Here is a 19,800-nt window from a genome sequence, read left to right as displayed (position 1 = left end):
AGTATTTCAAATACTTTGACTTCTGCTCCACTAACATCTCAGTGACAAATATTGTACTTTTGCTCCACTGCAATTATTTGAAAACTTTAGTTATTAGTTACTTTGTAGATTCGTATTGTTATTACAAAACATACATTATGTTTCCTATATTCAGCCTTATATTAATTTCGGCCATTTGAAAATAGCAGATCTACAAGCTCACGATGCGTCGCATGCAGGATCTGCTATTTTCAAAGGATTTTTATACAATTTGAAAACTTGTGAAATGGGTCATTCTGCATAATGAGTACTTTCTACTTTTGGTACTTTTAAGTATGTTTTTGATACCAATACTTTTGTACTTTTAATCAAGTACATTTTGAATACGGGACTTTTACTTGTATCAGAGTATTTCTACTTTACAGTATTGATACTGTTTCCACCACTAGGTGTGTCTATGTGTGACTGACAGGTCTGCTGGGACAGTGTGTTAACCCTTTAAGACCTGGAACGCATCTGAGTGCCGCGCTATGAGCTTGTAGATCTGCTATTTTATGAAAAAAAAAAAAAAATGTGTGCAAATCTTTTAATATATATATATTTTTAAAGCTAACATTTTTAACTCAAATCTTTGCTTCTGGGGGGTCCCTGGAACAAAATATTTTCAGATGGGGGTCCGCGGGCAAATACATATAATTTTGGGGGTCCTTGACATGAAAAAAGTTTGAGGACCACTGTAGCAACACAAATCTTTAAAAGAAACTGTTAGGATTTAGAAAGAGATTTGTAGATTTTTCAAGATTTTTCAAAAATAGCAGATCTACAAGCTCACAGCGCGGCACTCGGTGCCGCGCTGTGAGCTTGTAGATCTGCTATTTTTGAATAGCCTAAGGAAATCAAAAAATGACACACAGATGCGTTCCTGGTCTAATGTGTTTAAAAAAATGCTCTTAGGGAGAAACGGAGAGACTACAGGAAATCAGGAGAGAGAGAGAGAGAGAGAGAGAGAAAGAGAGAAAGATAAAAAAGAGGAAGAGGTGAGAGGGGGATAGAAGATGGGGGGTAGTGGTGGGGGGGGGTCAGTGTTGCCAGCTCTCGTGAGAGAAAAAGGCCAGCTCACCTCGAAAAAAACAAGTCAAGAACAAGTCATATCTTGCGAAAGAAACGAGCCAAAAACTCACCTCGATAAAACAAGCCAAAACAAGCCCAATAATGTGTCCATATATTCCACACAAAAAAACATATTAGACACGTATATATCATTATGATAGATAGGTGTATTATTATATTATATGACTGTTATTATAGTGGGTCTATAATAACTGATGTTTTGGTTATTTATTATAACGTTACACAGGTTTGAGCCAGGGGCTTAATAATACGTAGAGACACCAGAGCCATTCTGTCACTAAATGTGATTCACACTGCTCTGCAAACCCAATGAAGGATTATAGTATATTATAGTTATAGTATATAGATCAGATAAATGTTGCCTTGTTAGATTTGCCAACGCATCGGTGTCATTTTTAGATGTCTTTGGCTATACAAAAATAGCAGATCTACAAGCTCATGGCGCGGCACCAAGTGCCACGCCATGAGCTTGTAGATCTGCTATTTTTGTATAGCCAAAAAAAAATCTTAATTTATTTTGCAAATCTTTGAATATATATAAAATTCTTAAAGCAAACATTTTTAACTCAAATATTTGTATTTCTGCTTCTGGGGGTCCCTGGAACAACATATTTAGAGATGGGGGTCCTTGACATGAAAAATGCTTGATAACCACTGATATTATACCAACATACGTTTTTTTAAAAACTGTTAGGATTTAGAAGACATATGTAGAATCCCCCAGAAGCAAAGATTTGAGTTACAAATGTTCGCTAAAAAAATATATTCATATATACATTCAAAGATTTGCAAAAAAAAAAAATCGCGATTTGTCCAAAAATAGCAGATCTACGAGCTCATATATGAGCTTGTAGATCTGCTATTTTTTTTAATAGCCCAAAGAAACATGACACAGATGTGTTCCCGAGTTTTGATGGGTTTAAATAAAATAAAATAAAAAACGCAACCCCAGCAAATCGTCATCCCCCCTTCCCCCCCCCCAACTATAGAAAACAACAAGCCTAAAGCAGCGGTAAGAGGAGGGGGGGGGGGGGGGGGGGGGGGGGGTGGTTGGGGGGGGATACAATGTTGCTGTCTCAGTGTATCCGCTGTATGGTTTTTATGAGCTTGTAAAAAAAACTAAACGGTGGCCCAACATCTGGAAACATCAGTACTTTAACAGGATGGGGGGGGGGCGGGGGGGATGCTGACAGGTACTAATCTGTTACAGGAGCAGCCGGCTGATGAAAGAAACCACCCCCCCTCTCTCTCTCTCTCTCTCTCTCCCCCCCTCTATCTCTCTCTCTCTCTCATTCCTCCTCCTCTCTCTCGTCTGTCACTCTTTTACAACGACTTTTCTGACTTTTCTGAACAAAATAAACGTTAAGACCTGAAGCCGATTCTACAGTATTCTGAAAAACGTATGTTTCTATATCAGTGGTTCTCAAACTTTTGTCATGTCAAGGACCCCCACAATGACATATACTCGGCCGCCGACCCCCATCTCAACATGTTTTGTTCCAGGGACCCCCCCAGAAGCAAAGATTTGAGTTAATGTTTGCTTCAAAAGAATATATATAAAGAGTTGCACACATGTTCATGATAAAAAAAAAAAAAAGCAGATATACAAGCTCATAGCGCGGCACTCGGTGCCGCGCTATGAGCTTGTATATCTGCTATTTTTGAATAGCCCAAAGTGTAAAATAATGCTTTTTAGTTCAAATCAAAAAGTGACACAGATGCGTCCCAGGTCTTAATGGGTTAAATATCAGTGTTTTTCAAACTTTTTCGTGTCAAAGACCACCGAAAAACGTTCCAGGGACCCACAGAAGCAAAGATTTGAGTTAAAAATGTATATATATATATATATTTGCACACATTTTCACGATTTCTCTTTTCAAAAACAGCTCCTCTGCTATTTTTTGAAAAGCCAAAGAAATGTAAAATGACACGGATCTGATACCACGTCCTTCATCACATGATTATATATCATTTAACAGTAATCAATTATTCTGTATTTTGAATGCTTCAGTCGATGTTGCACCTCTAAAACCCCATAACTCTGAGAGTGTACAACATGGAACCAAATGGACCCCTACGGGGTCCCTGTCCTAATGTTTAAATGACACACTGGTATCGAAAAAAACATTTTCCTCCCCGATATACCGAACAAACATACAGAGAAAAAAAAACAGTACGATTTTTTGGGGGCATTTGGAAAATGTTCAACAACGTTTCAAAAAATTGTTCTCACAAGGCATGTTGTGAGCTTGTAGATCTACTATTTTTTTTAAAGCTGGACACCGTCATACAACAAAGTATAAAATAGGGATCAAGTGGTTAACCCATTACATCTGGGAACGCATTACTTACTGTGTCATTTTAGACTTTAAATCAAGAAACATTATTTTACACTTTGGGCTATTCAAAAATAGCAGATCTACAAGCTCGTAGAGCGGCACCGAGTGCCGCTCTACGAGCTTGTAGATCTGCTATTTATTTATTTTTAATCGTGAAAATGTGTGCAAATCTTTGAATATATATATATGTTTATTAAAGTGAACATTTTTAACTCTAATCTTTACTTCTGGAGATTCTACAAATGTCTGTTAAATAGGTTAGGGTTTAAAAAAAAAAAAAAAAAAGCTAAGTTGCTATCATTGGTTCTTAAACTTGTTCATGTCAAGGACCACCGAAAATGCGGGGAAAAAAATGCTCCAGGGACCCCCCAGATGCAAAGATTTGAGTTGCACACGATTGTTTTCCCCCCAAGAATAACAGATCTAAAAAAAAATTGAACAGCCCAAAGAAATGTTAAAGGCGACACAGATGTGTTTACAGATTGAATGTGTTGTTATGCATTCACACACGTGTGTGTGTGTGTGTGTGTGTGTGTGTGTGTGTGTGTGTGTGTGTGTGTGTGTGTGTGTGTGTGTGTGTGTGTGTGTGTGTGTGTGTGTGTGTGTGTGTGTGTGTGTGTGTGTGTGTGTGTGTGTGTGTGTGTGTGTGTGTGTGCGTGCGTGCGTGCGTGCGTGCGTGCGTGCGTGCGTGCGTGCGTGCGTGCGTGTGTTTATCATGTGTTTTATACAGTCCACTCACCAGGCAGCAGCGCTGCACACAGCAGAGCTGTGATGAACACACAGGAGAACGATGAAGACCTCGATCCTTCAGCCATGTCTCTGAACTGATCAGACAGACCTCCTCTCTCTCTCTCTCTCTCTCTCTCTCTCTCTCTCTCCAACCTGACTCTGAAAGCACATTATATAAAACAACACAAGTTAACCAAAGTGCTGTAACAGTAATACGGTCAAAAGCATACAAACACATAAGAAATACAAACACCCATTGAAACACAATTAAACACGAGTACACATCACCATCTGGGTTGACCCATTAAGACCTGATGCCCATTCTAAAAATGTTTTCTAAATCCTAACAGTTTTTTGAAAAAATGCATTCAATGATTTGAAAACATTTTCACATATATATTTTTTTTAAATAGCAGATCGCTCTATGAGCTTGTATATCTGCTATTTTTGAATAGCCAAAGAGATCTAAAAATGACACACAGATGCGTTCCCGGTCTTAAAGGGTTAAAAAGTAGGTGTAACAATACAGTATATATGTATTTTTTTACTTTTCAACAATCTACTATATTGATACACAAACAGCAACATATCCTATTGTTTGACTTTGTATCGAATTGAATCGTTTTTCAACGCAAATAATCGCATTGAATATTGTGTTGACATTTTAACCCGTTAAGACCTGAGGCGATTCTTAAAAATATTCTAAATCCTAATAGTTTTTGGAAAAAAAAAAATCACGATTTTTAAAAAAAAATAGCAGATATACAAGCTCATAGCGCGGCACTCGGTGCCGCGCTATGAGCTTGTAGATCTGCTATTTTTTGATAGCCTAAAGAAATCTAAAAGTGACAACGGATGCGTTCCAGGTTTAAATAGTTTAATTACTTTTCCATTCCATATCTCTACACTTGGTTTATAGATAAAAGTGTGTAATCTCTGTGTTCATGTCAAGGTGTGGGTTTGTCCATAACGTGTTCAAATGCAATGTCCATGTATTTACCAGAGAATCACTGTGTTTACTTATTTATATCCATAATAATACATGTTTCCCTTAAAAAAACCTGCTCTATCCACACGTTACACACAGATTACATTTGTTTTGCTAAATAGTCACTGTATGGATTTTAAATCATTGTATCGTATCACCATGAATGAACCAATATGGTCCATGTATCGTATCATCAACCATGTATCGTGATGCGTATCGTATCTCTGTTACAATGTAGCGTTACAGCCCTATTAAAAAGACAAGGAATAAACATGTGTTTAAAGAGATGTAGTGTGGGGGGGAATCCAATCTGACATGACTAACAGACAAGCCAGCACCCATGATAGAATTTAGATACATTTCTGTATAAACATAAATGTCGTCAGATCTCCATAACACCGTGTATGGGTGACTATGTAAATCATTGCTTCTCAAAGTGGGGTCCGGGGACCCCCAGGGGTCCTTGAGGGAGTTCCAGGGGGTCCCCAGCTAAATAGGTAGTTAGGAACCAAATGGACCCTTACGGGTATGTAACTCTGAGTGTACAAATGGAACCAAATAGGGTCCATTTGGTTCCATTTGTACACTGTCTGAGTTACATTAAGATTGATTTCACAATATATATTGGGGTCCCAGAGATAGAAATGCCATTAAATGGGGGTCCGTAGCCTCTAATGCATGTCAAACTGGGGGTCCTTGAAATTAAAATGGTTGAGAATCACTGCTAGAGAGTGAAAATCTTCTCTTATGGGGGTCCCCTGGAATATCTTTTCAAATGGGGGTCCGCGGGGCTAATAAGTGTCAATTTGGGGGTCCTTGACAAGTTTGAACAAGTTGAACAAGTTTGAGAACCACCGCTATAAATGACTCACAAAATTATGGTACAAATTAAATGTTGGTACTGTACTTTGTAAAGCTTGCAGGTAACTTAAGTCTTGTATTGCTGCTGTTGGTGATTCTTCTGCCATTGTTTGTTTTTAATTTAAATAAATAAAATAAAAATGACAAAAGACTTGTCATGGTCTGTCATGAACACTAGAAATGATGGCTGTGAAGTGCCCATGTGTCGTCTATTAAGACAAACACGTTAACAGACGGCCCAGGTGTTTCTCCTGCTCTTCAACCTGAACTTGAATCATTTGGAAAGTACCAGAATGCACAAACTGTCCAAAGGTTCAAAGGTTTAACCTGACGTGTCATTTACTGCAGTGGTTCTCAAACTTTTTCATGTCAAGGACCCCCAAAATGATATGTATTTGGCCGCGGACTCCCATGTCAAAATATTTAGTTCCAGGGACCCCCCAGACGCAAATATTTGAGTTACAAATGTTCGCTTTAAAAAGTATTATATTCAAAGATTTGCACAAATGTTCACGATTAAAAAAAAAATAGCAGATCTACAAGCTCATAGCGCGGCACTCTATGAGCTTGTATATCTGCTATTTTTGAATAGCCAAAGTATAAAAGGTTAAAGTGGTTAAAATGATTGTGACGCTACATTAACACATTTTGCCGGGGACCCCCTGGAACCCCCTCAAGGACCCCCCCTTTGAGAACCAATAGTCTACAAGACGATTCGGCGCAGGTGTTTCTCCTGCTCTTCAACCTGAACTTGAATCATTGGAAAGTACCTGAATGCACAAACTGATAAACTGTCCAGGGTTCAAAGGTTTAACCTGACGTGTCATTTACTGTACACGCTCACACATGAAATTAAAATCCTACTCAAGGCCAAGCAGCGTACACTAACATAACTATGAATACATTAAAGAAAGTGAACTCAAACTGAGCAGCATATTAAAAACAGTGGGATCCAGCATTTATCAGAACAAGATAACATGACAGCATGACATACTGTAGAACAACACAGCAAGACAGAACTGGAACGCATCTGTGTCACTTAAGATTTCTTTGGCTATTCAAAAAATAGCAGATCTACAAGCTCATAGCGCGGCACCGAGTGCCGCGCTATGAGCTTGTAGATCTGCTATTTTTTGAAAAATCTTTTTTTTTTTTTCAAAAAATGTTAGAAAATATTTTTAAGAATCGCTTCAGGTCTTAATGGGTTAAAGGATAGCTCACCCCAAAATGACTTTTTCTATTGATTACTCCCCCCCATGGAGACTTGAATTCATCTCTGTGATGACCAGCGGAACGGTGGGCAGTGGTTCCGGTAGGAGACACAAAGGAGACTCTTTGTGTCTCCTACCGGAACCGCTGCCGGTCATCAAATTATTGTCTTAGAGAATGAGACACAAACTAATAAATATCCATGAATTCAAGTCTCCATGGGGGAGTAATCCATAGAAAAAAAGTCATTTTGGGGTGAATTATCCCTTTAACTTTAATCTGACTTTGAGCAGGTGAGTTGAGTGTGTGTGTGTGTGTGTGTGTGTGTGTGTGTGTGTGTGTGTGTGTGTGTGTGTGTGTGTGTGTGTGTGTGTGTGTGTGTGTTCTCCCTTACCTTTCAGTCTCTGGTCCCCCTGTAAGCTCCTCCTGTGTTAGACGACTTGTTCCACCTGGGCCTCAGTGTGGTGCTCCCAGGGTTTACATGTACATATATATACACCCAGGTGTGTGTGTGTGTGTGTGTGTGTGTGTCTATGTGTGTGTGTGTTTATGTGTGTGATTCGTGGCACACACCCTGTCCCCACAGCCCTCCTGACAAGACTGCCCTGGAAAAGGATTCAGCAGGTTTTAAACAGACCCCCCCCCCCCACACACACACACACACACACACACACACACACACACACACACACACACACACACACACACACACACACACACACACACACTTCATTAAGGCAATTACCAACAAACACACTAAATAAACACACTCTCTGAGGGGGCCGAGGATCTCGCCTCAACTAGACACCTGATTGGGCGAGACCGTCCAGCCAATCAGAAGCCCTGCCTGTAATTAAAGACAGGAAGAGAGAGAGAGAGAAGGTGGGAGGAGAGAGAGATGATGAAGACGTGGAGAAAGGAGGAGAAAGAGAAAAGAGAGAGAGAGAGAGAGAGAGAGAGAGAGAGAGAGAGAGAGAGAGAGAGAGAGAGAGAGAGAGAGAGAGAGAGAGAGGACAGGCCTATTGATTAGCAGTGGTGGAAAGTAACGAAGTACATGTACTTAAGTACAATTTTGAGATATTCTTTTACTTTACTGGAGTATTTCCACTCCACTACATCTCAGAGGCAAATATTGTACTTTTTACTCCACTACAATTATTTGAAAACGTTAGTTACTAGTTACTTTGAAGATTTTGATTATTATCACAAAACATACATTAACCACTTCAGCCCTGACTATACATTTTGGCCATTTGAAAATAGCAGATCTACAAACCACAATGTGTCACATTGCGACGCATGCGGAAGCAATGAAGGAAAGGACAGAGGGAATAGGAGACAAGGAAGCAATGAAGGAAAGGACAGAGGGAATAGGAGACAAGGAAGCAATGAAGGAAAGGACAGAGGGAATAGGAGACAAGGAAGTAATGAAGGAAAGGACAAAGGGAGTAGGAGACAACAGAAGGAAGTAATGAAGGAAAGGACAGAGGGATTAGGAGACAACAGAAGGAAAGGACAAAGGGAGTAGGAGACAACAGAAGGAAAGGACAAAGGGAGTAGGAGACAACAGAAGGAAGTAATGAAGGGCAGAGTCAAGGTGCCACATAAGCATTTCTCAGCCTTTAATAGTTCTGGAGGGCCAAACCACAGCCTCTGTCTACACACACACACACACACACACACACACACACACACACACACACACACACACACACACACACACACACACACACACACACACACACACACACACACACACACACACACACACACACACACACAACACACACACACACACACACACACACACACAGGGACAGCTGGTCTACACATGAGGAATTTCATAATGTACAGTTTCCTCGTCAGTTAAAGTGTGTTTGGACCTGCCAGCCTTGTTAACAATACAGACACTCACACGTTTAAAGGGATAGTTCACCCCCAAAATGACTTCTTTTCTATCTATTAGTCACCCCACGGAGACTTGAATTGATGGATAGTTTTTTTGTTTTTGTCTCATGCCTAAGACAATAATTTGATGACCGGCAGCGGTTCCAGACACTACTTTGTGTCTCCTACCTGAACCGCTGGTCATCAAATTAGCAGCTTAGGAATGAGACAAAAAAAAAAAAATAGATCTTGTAGATCTATTTTTTGAAAAATCATGAAAATGTGTGCAAATCTTTGAATATATATTTTTAAAAGCAAACGTTTTTAACTCAAATCTTTGCGGGGAGGGGGGGGGGGGGGGGTGGAACAACATATTTTGAGATGGGGATGGGGACAGGGACGGGGGGAACAACAGCCAAATACACATCATTTTGGGGGTCCTTGACATGGAAAAAGTTTGAGAACCGTTGATTATGGCAACATCAGTTTTTTCAAAAGAACCTGTTTGAGAACCTGGTTTAAACATTTATGAAACGACCCCAAATAAGCACTACAGCACTACACTTTAGAAACAAGCCCCAAAAACACCTACAACCCACAACTATCAATATTCACGAGCGACTTTACAGAAAAACAAGCCCAAAGTTGCTTATAATAAGCGGACATGGTCAACACTGGTCATATTGTGGGTCCATCCTACCGGATATTCCAGCCAGCAGGTACACCGACATTTAAAGGGATAGTTCACCCCCACAATGAAGTCTCCACCCCATGGAGACTTGAATTCATGGATATGTTTTCACAAAGGAGACTCTTTGTGTCTCCTACCGGAACCACTGCCGGTCATCAAATTATTGTATTAGGAATGAGACAAAAACTAAAACATGTCTCAAGTCTCCATGGGGTGACTAATGGATTTTTGTCATCGTAATTGTTTGGGTGAACTATCCCTTTAAGGAGGAAATGATGATGGCGTGGATACTGTAATCATAGTAATAATGATTCATATTGAAGCAACAAATGTCCTAGGACCCCTGCAATGTTTGGAAGAACTTTTGTTCCTATGAGATATTTCAACCATATGAAGCAATTGACAGCAAAAAAATGAAGACATTATCACACACTTTAAAGGATAGTGTCCCACTGAGCATTTTTGGGGCTATTAGACGTCTAAAATACGTCTAAGGGCTAGTCTAAAACCGGGTTATAATTGGTCTAAAAGAGAACGTTTTTTCAACGTCTATTCTTAGCCTAGATGTAGCTGTTTTTTAAGCGTCTATTCATAGACCGTCTATGTTATAGCCGTTGAAATGACGTCTATAATATAAACGGTCTATATACAGACGCTTAAAGGAGACACACCATGAATTTAAAAAAAATATTTGATATTTAATATCATATGGTGTTTGTCCCTCAAACCATTTTCAAAAGGTTTGAGCCTAAATCAACACTCAGATATACTCATCCCAAGTCAATTCTCTCAGGCTTATAAAGCACTTTCAGCTGCAATACCAAAACGTCCAGTTGGCTAGGGGGGTGCTGTACTGCGGTACTGAGCAATTCTGTCTGTCAAAATACATGGGCAGAAAGTTTGGTGAGGTAAGCAAACTTGCCATTCTGAGATGGCCTGTTCAGACACGCCCATTCTGAAAATCTCTGAAATGAGAATGAATGACTGAATGTTAAAAGAAAATATTTTTTGGGGTACAAGAGACACTGGGGAGCCAAAAAAATACAAAAAAAATACAAAAAAGTGAAATTCATGGTGTGTCTCCTTTAAAAAACAGCTAATCAACGTCTAGGCTAAGAATAGACGTTGAAAAAACTCGGTGCAGCACTATGAGCTTGTAGATGAGCTTAAAGTGAACATTTGTAACTCAAATCTTTACTTCTGTATATATATATATATATATATATATATATATATGTTGTTCTGGGGACCCTCCCAGGAGCACAGATCAGAGTTAAAAATATCTGCTTTAAAACATATATACACATACACGTATACATATATTCAAACATATATTCACACATTTTTCACGATTTTTCAAAAAATAAACAGATCCACAAGCTTGTATATATCGGGTTGTATATCTGCTATTTTCGAATAGCCAAAGGAATCTTAAAAAATTACACCGATGCGTTCCGAGTCTTAATCGATTCATTTCCACCTTTTTTTTTTCACGTTGAGTCTCTCTGTTCCTTTCTTGTTTGCCCTAAAGCAAACATCTCGTGGTCATGTTCACACTGTAATCTGGTATATAATTACATTCAGTATGTAATCTGGTATGTAATTACATTGGGTTAACAGGTGTTGCCGCCAGCGCCTGCAAACCTACAATCTCCAGGCCCGGAGAGGACAGATTCCAACACGACAAAAAAAAACGAAAACCATACTCATAATAATGTTCTCAGGAGCAGGAATGTATGGGACGTACAGAGACACCTGGTTCAGGTTGTTGACCACAACTCTTCTCTTTTTTTCTTTTCTTTACAAAGTGGTAGGATGGATTCTTTTATACTTTGAGCTATTCAAAAATAGCAGATCTACAAGCTCATAGCGCGGCACCGAGTGCCGCGCTATGAGCTTGTAGATCTGCTATTTTTGAAAAATCGTGACAATGTGTGCAAATCTTTCAATATATATATATATATATATTTTTTTTAACGACAATATTTTTAACTCAAATCTTTGCTTCTGAGGGGGGTCCCTGGAACAACATATTTTGAGATGGGGGTCCGCGGCCAAATACATATGTTTTTGGGGGTCCTTGACATGAAAAAGGTTTGAGATGAAAAAGGTTTAAGAACCACTGAGTTTATGTGCAAATATTCAAAGATGTGCACACATTTTCAGTATTTTTCCAAATGAACTTGAAGATCTTTTTTTAATTATTATTATTTGTAGAATCCCCCAAAAGCAAAGATTTGAGTTACAAATATTCGCTTTTTTAAAAAAAAAGTGCAAACACCTGATTGAAGTTGAGCACGACTCTTTTCTTTACAAAACGCTTTATTTCAGCAAAGTGGTGGGAGGGGGGGGGCTATACAGAAAATGGGAGATCTCGTTTCAAGAGGCTGTTTTCACAGTTGCGATTGCGTGCGCACACACACACACACACACATACTTTCTTCAGATGACGTCATCCACTACTGCAGGTCATCGTCATCGAACAGGTCCTCGAAATCTGCAGATAGACAATATGTGAAAAGAAATGGACAAATAGAAAGGAGGAGGAGAAGGAGGAGAAGAAGGAGAAGAAGAAGGGAACAGGGTTAAAATCATAGAGGTATAATATAACTAGAGGGCGGATTGCCCCGCCCCCAGCTATCATTTCAATGAATGTGCTCAGTGGCGTTTTGAAGCACCCGGAAGACTGCCGGAAGTAGAATTATTGAGTCGATTTTGACCACACGTAGAGTTATGAGCATGCGCACTAGTGTCATTTTTGCGTTCTACGGCAGCCCGTGTGTCAAGGATTGAACGCGAGATATTTATGAAATTCACTGGAGATGCCTATGTATATGTAAATGCATATGTATTTATGTATAATATGTTTACATATTCATATCTATATATATAAATATATATCAGTATGTTTTGCTCGCGCATGTATTTCTCCCCGCCTGCAGCTTTGGCCACTGGGGTGGCGGCTTCAAGATTTCTCAGCGGCTCTGGGGGCTTGGTTAAAATGAGGTTCCCAGCTGTTCCTATACATTCTCCGCTAATTACGCTACAATCCACTCCTTCCACACTGACCGGCTGGCTCCAATGTCTTTGTGTTTTACACATTTAGAACAGTTATGATCTTTGACCAGTGGTGTAGTTTTAACTGGGGGGGGTGTATTTTTTATGAAGTCACGTGTGCGCACACACACACACACACACACACACACACACACACACACACACACACACACACACACACACACACACACACACACACACACACACACACACACACACACACACACACACACACACACACACACATGAAATATTGTTTTTTTGTTTGATTACGCAGTTTTAGTTAGAAACACTCTTTTTTTTGTTGAAGTTTTCATTTAGTTTTAGTCTTTCCAACTTTTCCAAGGAATGCTTTGATTTATAGACCCTAAGAAAGAGAAAAGTAGGGAAATATAATGCATTTAGGCTATCAATGTGATGGTGGAGAGAAACTAAAAGGATCCATATGAACTAAGGCTTGTGAAAACAGGTTTTATCGTTCACTCCCACCGCCCTGGCTAGACCGACCAGCGCTCAGGCCCCGATTGCTGGCCTAGCGGTCCGGGCACGGTGCGACGCCGTGCCGAACTTCGCAACGTTCGACACGGCAACTCGCTCGCTTCAGCTCGCTAGGTGGTGCCTCTAGTGGTTCAAGTTCGCAAGTCCTACTTAAACCGATCAATAGTCTGATTAAAGTCTGATTAAAGTCTGATTAAAGCTGATAATGTCTCATTCAGTGCATTGACAGCATCTGAAGCCTGTGTGTGTGAGCGAGCGCTACAGCTCTGTCTGTGACACGTCACACTGCTGCAGGACCTCAGCCTTATTACAAACATTCACATGGTCTGTGTGTGTGTGTGTGTGTGTGTGTGTGTGTGTGTGTGTGTGTGTGTGTGTGTGCGTGTGCGTGCAGGAGTAAAAGTAGAAACTTTTACTTCTACATACATTTACCACTTCAGCCCTATATACATTTTGGCTATTTTCAAATGATTTTTATACATTTGAAAACGTGTGAAATGGGACATTCTGCATGATGAGTACTTTCTACCGTCGGTACTTTTAACTACATTTTGATACCAATACTTTTGTACTTATAAATGATGAATTCCGGACTTTTAACTGTAACACGGTATCTCTACATTGCAGTATTGATACTTTTACTGAAGTAAAAAATACGAGTACTTCTTACACCACTGTGTGTGTGTGTGTGTGTGTGTGTGGCGTGTGTGTGTGTGTGTGTGTGTGTGTGTGTGTGTGTGTGTGTGTGTGTGTGTGTGTGTGTGTGTGTGTGGCGTGTGTGTTCAAAGCGGCTGACTGGCGAGGTGTCCTGCTGAGGCTGAGTCTAACAGGCTCCATAAAGTGACTTTATCCCCCTCTCCTTCCCTCCTTTATCCTTCATCCCCCTCTCCTTCCCTCCGCTAGCCCACCTCTTCACTCCTTTTTAACAATCAGCTCTTTTCTGGGTCATGTGCTGCTGTGCAGCCGACGCTGCAAGCAAGACGGAAAACCCATTATGGTAAAGTGTGTGTGCGCTCCCGACCGTGTGCGTGTACGCCTCTGTGGTGTTCTTTAGGAACACAAGAACACTCGCCCCCCCGGGTTCAAATCCGGTGACCTCGGAACGGTTGCCACCAGGTATTCCTAAATGTAACCTCAGTAAAACTATGCCTAAACCTAACCTTATTCCTAAACTTAACCTCATTAACTATTTAGCTGCCAAAGACGTATATATACGTCTTTTAATAATCAGCTGTTGTCCGCCAATTTTTTTTTTTTTTTTGATTTTTTTTATAATTTCAACCCTTGTCGAATTACGAACAGATTAGGAGCTAAAAATGTTCGAAGATTTGCTGCTCCATTCACTTCAATGTTAAAATTCAAACGGACAAACAATTCACTTTGTTTTTTGGTTTAAAACTACTGGTTTTGAGCTATATTGAAACATCAAACAACACATGTCAACGAGGTCAAAATGACCTCGTTGACATTTATGAAACCACACCTGAATCTCATCTGTGATTAGAAACCATCTGGGGATCAATCATACTGGAGGAAAAAAATCTGTGGCTACGCGAACAGGTACCAAAATCATGGCAAAACCCTGGCAGAGGCTACAGACTGTTCTGAAAAAACTCTGGCAGTCAATGTGTTAAACTTAACCTTATTTAGGAAAATAGGAGGGCTTCTTAACGAACAAGAAACGGGTCTGTGAGAGCTGGAATTCTTACTGGTTGGTAGGTGATCAAATACTTATTTCATGCAATAAAATGCAAATGAATAACTTAAAAAATGTACAACGTGATTTTCTGGATTTCTTTTCTGGATTCTGTCTCTCACAGTTGAAGTGTACCTATGATACAAATTACAGACCACTAGATTCTTTGTACTGTAAGTGGGAAAACCTGCAAAATCAGCAGTGTATCAAATACTTGTTCTCCCCACTATATGTCTAAACCTAACCTTATTCCTAACCTTAACCTCAGTAAAACTATGTCTAAACCTAACCTTATTCCTAAACGTAACCTCAGTAAAACTATGTCTAAACCTAACCTTATTCCTAAACGTAACCTCAGTAAAACTATGTCTAAACCTAACCTTATTCCTAACCTCAGTTTCTGTCTGTCTGTCTGTCTGTCTGTCTGTCTGTGTCTTCCTATGTAACTTGACGTTTACATGTGAAGTGAACAGGTTATGAGTCAGGGTGAGGGACAGCCCTGTCTGCAAAGTGAGACTAAAACAGACAGAAAGACCAACAGCTGCTCTGACCCCTAGAGTTAGAAACATCAAAAACAACTTCTAGCAAAACATCACGACCGTTCTCATAGGCTACCTAACCTTTGTTAACCCATTAAGACCGGGAACGCATCTGTGTCATTTTAACATTTATTTGGCTATTCAAAAAATAGCAGATCTACAAGCTCATAGTGCAGATATGAGCTTGTAGATCTGCTATTTTTGAGAAGAAAGAAATCGTGAAAATGTATGCAAATCTTTGAATGCACATTTTCATCTCAAATCTTTGCTTCTGGGGGTCCCTGGAACAAAATAATTTTAGATGGGAGGGGTCCACGGAAAAATACATATCAATTTGTGTGCACACCTTGTGTGTGGGTCTTACAGATATTAAAGTATTACAAAGCACTTCAGACTAAACCTCCTTCATTGGATCCTCAAACTGTCAGTCAAACCTCCTAAGGCCAGGTACACACTGCAGGACATTAGGTCCGATATTGCTGTCGCCGACCTTTTTTGGCGCTCGGCGACAAAACCTCCCGACATGACGCAGATCGGCCTTTGATCGGCGAGATAATGCTCTCTGTGTGTGAAAGGCTCCGCGACACGATGTGGCCGCGATTCTCCGCTCTGCGACGGCTTTCCGACCGTTTTCAGATATCTAAATTGTTAGATATTCATCTCTGTCTGGGACAGGACAACAGACAATATCATACACTATGAACGGGGCTGCGAGCACCTTGCGAGGAGATGCACGCTACAGCCAATGAGAGCACATTACAGCCACCGTGGCTAGGGGAGCGTCGCTGGACCTGACCACAACAAACAGTCCCTACCGTAATATTACCGTCCAGTCCTGTAATAAGTTAACATTATAAAACAAAATGAGAAAGTGAGCGAGCCTGGTGGGCTGTTTATTTTAGAGGAATTGTACACACAGAGAGAGAGAGAGAGAGAGACAGAGAGCGAGAGCTCTCTCTGTGTGTGTGTGTGTGGCTCTGTCTGAACAGCGTTGCCAGATGTTGCGAGAGAAATAAGCAACCAGGTCTATGAAAACAAGCCCAAGAAAAGGCCACTTGAGCACTTTAAACCTATTTACAAATACATTGGATATTTTAAAATAGCCAATCTACAAGCTCACAACGCATCGCAGCTATTTTCAAAGAAAAATCTTGAGAACATTGGGGAATATTTGCCAGATCCACACAGATCTTGTATGGGGGTCTATGGCACAAAATATTTTCAGAAGGGGGATGTCTGCGCCTCTGCGGACAATTAATTATTATTATTAATTTGGGGGTCCTTGCCAAATGTTTGAGAACAACTGGTTCAAACAATATTAGGAAACAAGGCCAAAAAAAGCAACTACACTTTCAAGCAACTTTACAGAAAAACAACCCCAAAGTCGCTTATAATAAGCAGACATGGCAACACTTGACGTGCGGGAGAGGGAGAGGGAGATAGGCATATCACGGGATACGTCGATTAAAATGAATTGGAATAAACACAAATGTATGTATTGGGTCTGACTCTGGAGATAGCATCCTAGTGAACTATCCTACAGTGTGTCAGCCCTTGTCGGGGATCAATCGTGTTGTGAAAACCACAACGACATTATGACAGCCGATTTCAAGAAATAAACTCCTGCAGTGTGTTATGCTTAACGATCAGATGACCCCCCGAGCACTTTAAGGTCCTGCAATGTGTACCTACCTTAACTCCAACTTTGTTTTCCGCCTGACTCAGTCATTCTAATCAATAATGATCAAAACCTCCTAACTCCACTTGAGCTGTATGTGTGTAAAGTGATGATAATATAAGAACAATAGAGATGATTTGGGTGGATAAGGATGCCAGAAACTGATAAAACTCTAAATTGAATATTCTACAGCCCTGGTGAAGATTTTTAGATGTTTTTTATTCTGTATTGTTCCTGTCTAGAGCTTGCGGTGTACACAGTGGTGTGTCACACAGGGAACACAGCTGACCTACAAGCCCACACCACGTTGCATCCATGACGCGCTGCGCTGTGGGCTTGCAGATGGGCTGAGGCGGAGCTACAGCAACAAACAGCATGCGGTGCGGTACGACAGAGAGAGACAGAGAACAGCTCCTCTTCATTAGCAGAATACATTACTGTAATATCAAACACCCGACAGTATGAACAATAAATCAATGGCAATACAAAGATTATACGTATATATGTCAAATCATAAAGAATTTGGAGACTGCCACGAATATTAGAAAAATCTATTTTTCCGAGGCATCCCTCAAGGACACATGTTTTTGTATATGTTTGATTCTACAAAGTAGGGGAGGTTCTCTATAAGCCACTAGGCTTCTAAACTGCTCCTGCACAATATGTTGTGTATATTTCTTCTTCCGTGTTTTAACTCTTCATGTGCTAATAAATACAACTGAAAACTGACTTCAGTTGCTTTTATTTTACCACAAAAGGTGTCTCCCCATCACCAAAGTGTCTACTCCTACTCAAATACAGAGAATATAGTATGTCCATTTCAATATATATATATATAAACCTATAAATATATTACAGGTTAGTGGACAGTTTATGTGTGTATGTCTTTTTTACCATTGAAGAAATCTGAGTGCACTGCTTTTTCATTGGCCGCCAGGTCCATGAGCAGGCCACTGCTGCCCCCTGCCTGCAACACAGAATATTACAACCAGTGGTGTGAGGACATCTTAGGTTTTTAACTTCTACTTTAATGTCAGACACATATATATACATAACATACATATATGCACACACACACACACACACACACACACGCACGCACGCACACGCACACACACACACACACACACACACACACACACACACACACACACACACATATCTCTAGTCTGCTGTTCCTTGTCTAGACAGGATTAGTATTTGGATGAATTGAGTACAATGGACCCAATGGAAACAAGCCATAGTGCTTTATTGGGTTTTAAATCCTCTTAACAGACCTTGTACTGAACTGTACTTCACTGTGCTTGTCTTTGCAAAGTGTTAATAAAGTATTCAAATAAATTATCCAACATGTCCTTTAATTTAAAGTCTTCAATTAAATTAAATTAATTCATGTAAAAATCGCCTCTCACCAAAGTTAAAGCCAGATGCTGTAATATTAAAGAACACATTTAACAATTCAATTAGTTTACCTCCATTCACTGAAACATGAAGTCATTCTATGATATGATGAAGCCCTGAAACATGACCGTCATGGATGAACTTTAACCTGGTGTATTTCTCTCTTCCTGCTCCCTACATCTACATAAACCTTTATGTTTCAGTTATAAAGTGTTTACCTCATGACCACGGATGTTATAATTATGTACGGGTCCTCAAAAGTACATGTATCTTCCTTATTGTTTAATAAAAAGCATTTTAATCCGATCGGGGGCCATTTTCTCATAAAGTTATAATGTATCAGAGGAGTGCAATACACCTCCCGACCGATAGGGTCACGCGGTTGAAAGCATAATGGAGAGAATACGGATAAAATGGCCATCGATCAGATTTAAATGCTTTTTATTTAACAATAGTGAAGATACTGGAACTTCTGAGGACCCGTACATAATTATAACATCCGTGGTCATGAGGTAAACACTTTATATGTGAAATATGAACCTTTATGTAGAGCAGGAAGACAGAAAGTGCAAACACACTATGTTGAAGTTCATCCATGATGACTGTGGTTAGGGTTAACTGGTAATGACAAGCTAACTAGCATTAGCATTAGCATTAGCATCAGCATCAGTTCAACCCACCTCGTCTAGATCCACATAAGGACCTGCTCCTTCTGGAAACATCTCGTCTACCGCGGGCTTCATGATGACTGAGTGACTTAATTAGTTGTTAGTTAGTTGGTTAATTAAAGGTATAAATCGAGCTTGTTGTTGTTGTTCTGTTAGCAGCTAACAGTTAGCTTCTGGTGGCTCTGCGTAAACAAACGGTCTGGTGTTACAGTCAACTCTGTCCGACACGACTGGATGACTCCCGGTGTTGCCAGATTGTGGAGAGAAGTAAGCTTCCCAGGCAGTGGTGGAAAAAGTACTCATATTTCTTACTTGAGTTAAAGTATCAATACTGCAATTTAGAAATACTCTGTTACAAGTAAACGTCAGGGATTCAAAATGTGCTTGAGTAAAAGTACAAAAGTATTGGCATTGTGATGTACTTAAACTAACAAAAGTAAAAGTACTCA

General features: G+C 40.0%; 2 protein-coding genes across 2 annotated transcripts in view; both read right to left on the bottom strand.

Moving 5' to 3' along the window:
- Window positions 1-7,835, bottom strand: part of and1 (actinodin1) — a 31,309-nt gene extending 23,474 nt beyond the window's left edge. Inside the window, exons 1-2 of the mRNA XM_084048533.1 lie at window positions 7,631-7,835; window positions 4,189-4,337 (exon numbers count right to left, since the gene is read on the bottom strand). Coding sequence (XP_083904659.1) covers window positions 4,189-4,264 — 76 coding nt within the window. The 5' untranslated portion in view covers window positions 4,265-4,337; window positions 7,631-7,835. The remainder of the gene's footprint in view (window positions 1-4,188; window positions 4,338-7,630) is intronic.
- Window positions 7,836-12,139: 4,304 nt separating this feature from the next.
- cops9 (COP9 signalosome subunit 9) lies at window positions 12,140-19,568 on the bottom strand. The gene is made up of 3 exons (XM_084048320.1): window positions 19,364-19,568; window positions 18,177-18,249; window positions 12,140-12,311 (listed from the first exon to the last, which is right to left on the bottom strand). Exons 1-3 carry the CDS (start codon window positions 19,424-19,426, stop codon window positions 12,274-12,276), a joined length of 174 nt encoding a protein of 57 aa, XP_083904446.1. The 5' UTR covers window positions 19,427-19,568; the 3' UTR covers window positions 12,140-12,273.
- Window positions 19,569-19,800: the final 232 nt, after the last annotated feature.

This window comes from Gymnoscopelus microlampas (genome assembly GCF_963454915.1).
Source record: "Gymnoscopelus microlampas genome assembly, chromosome: 22".
In the NCBI taxonomy this organism is placed as follows: domain Eukaryota; kingdom Metazoa; phylum Chordata; class Actinopteri; order Myctophiformes; family Myctophidae; genus Gymnoscopelus; species Gymnoscopelus microlampas.
This window is presented reverse-complemented; position numbering and strand designations above follow the sequence as displayed.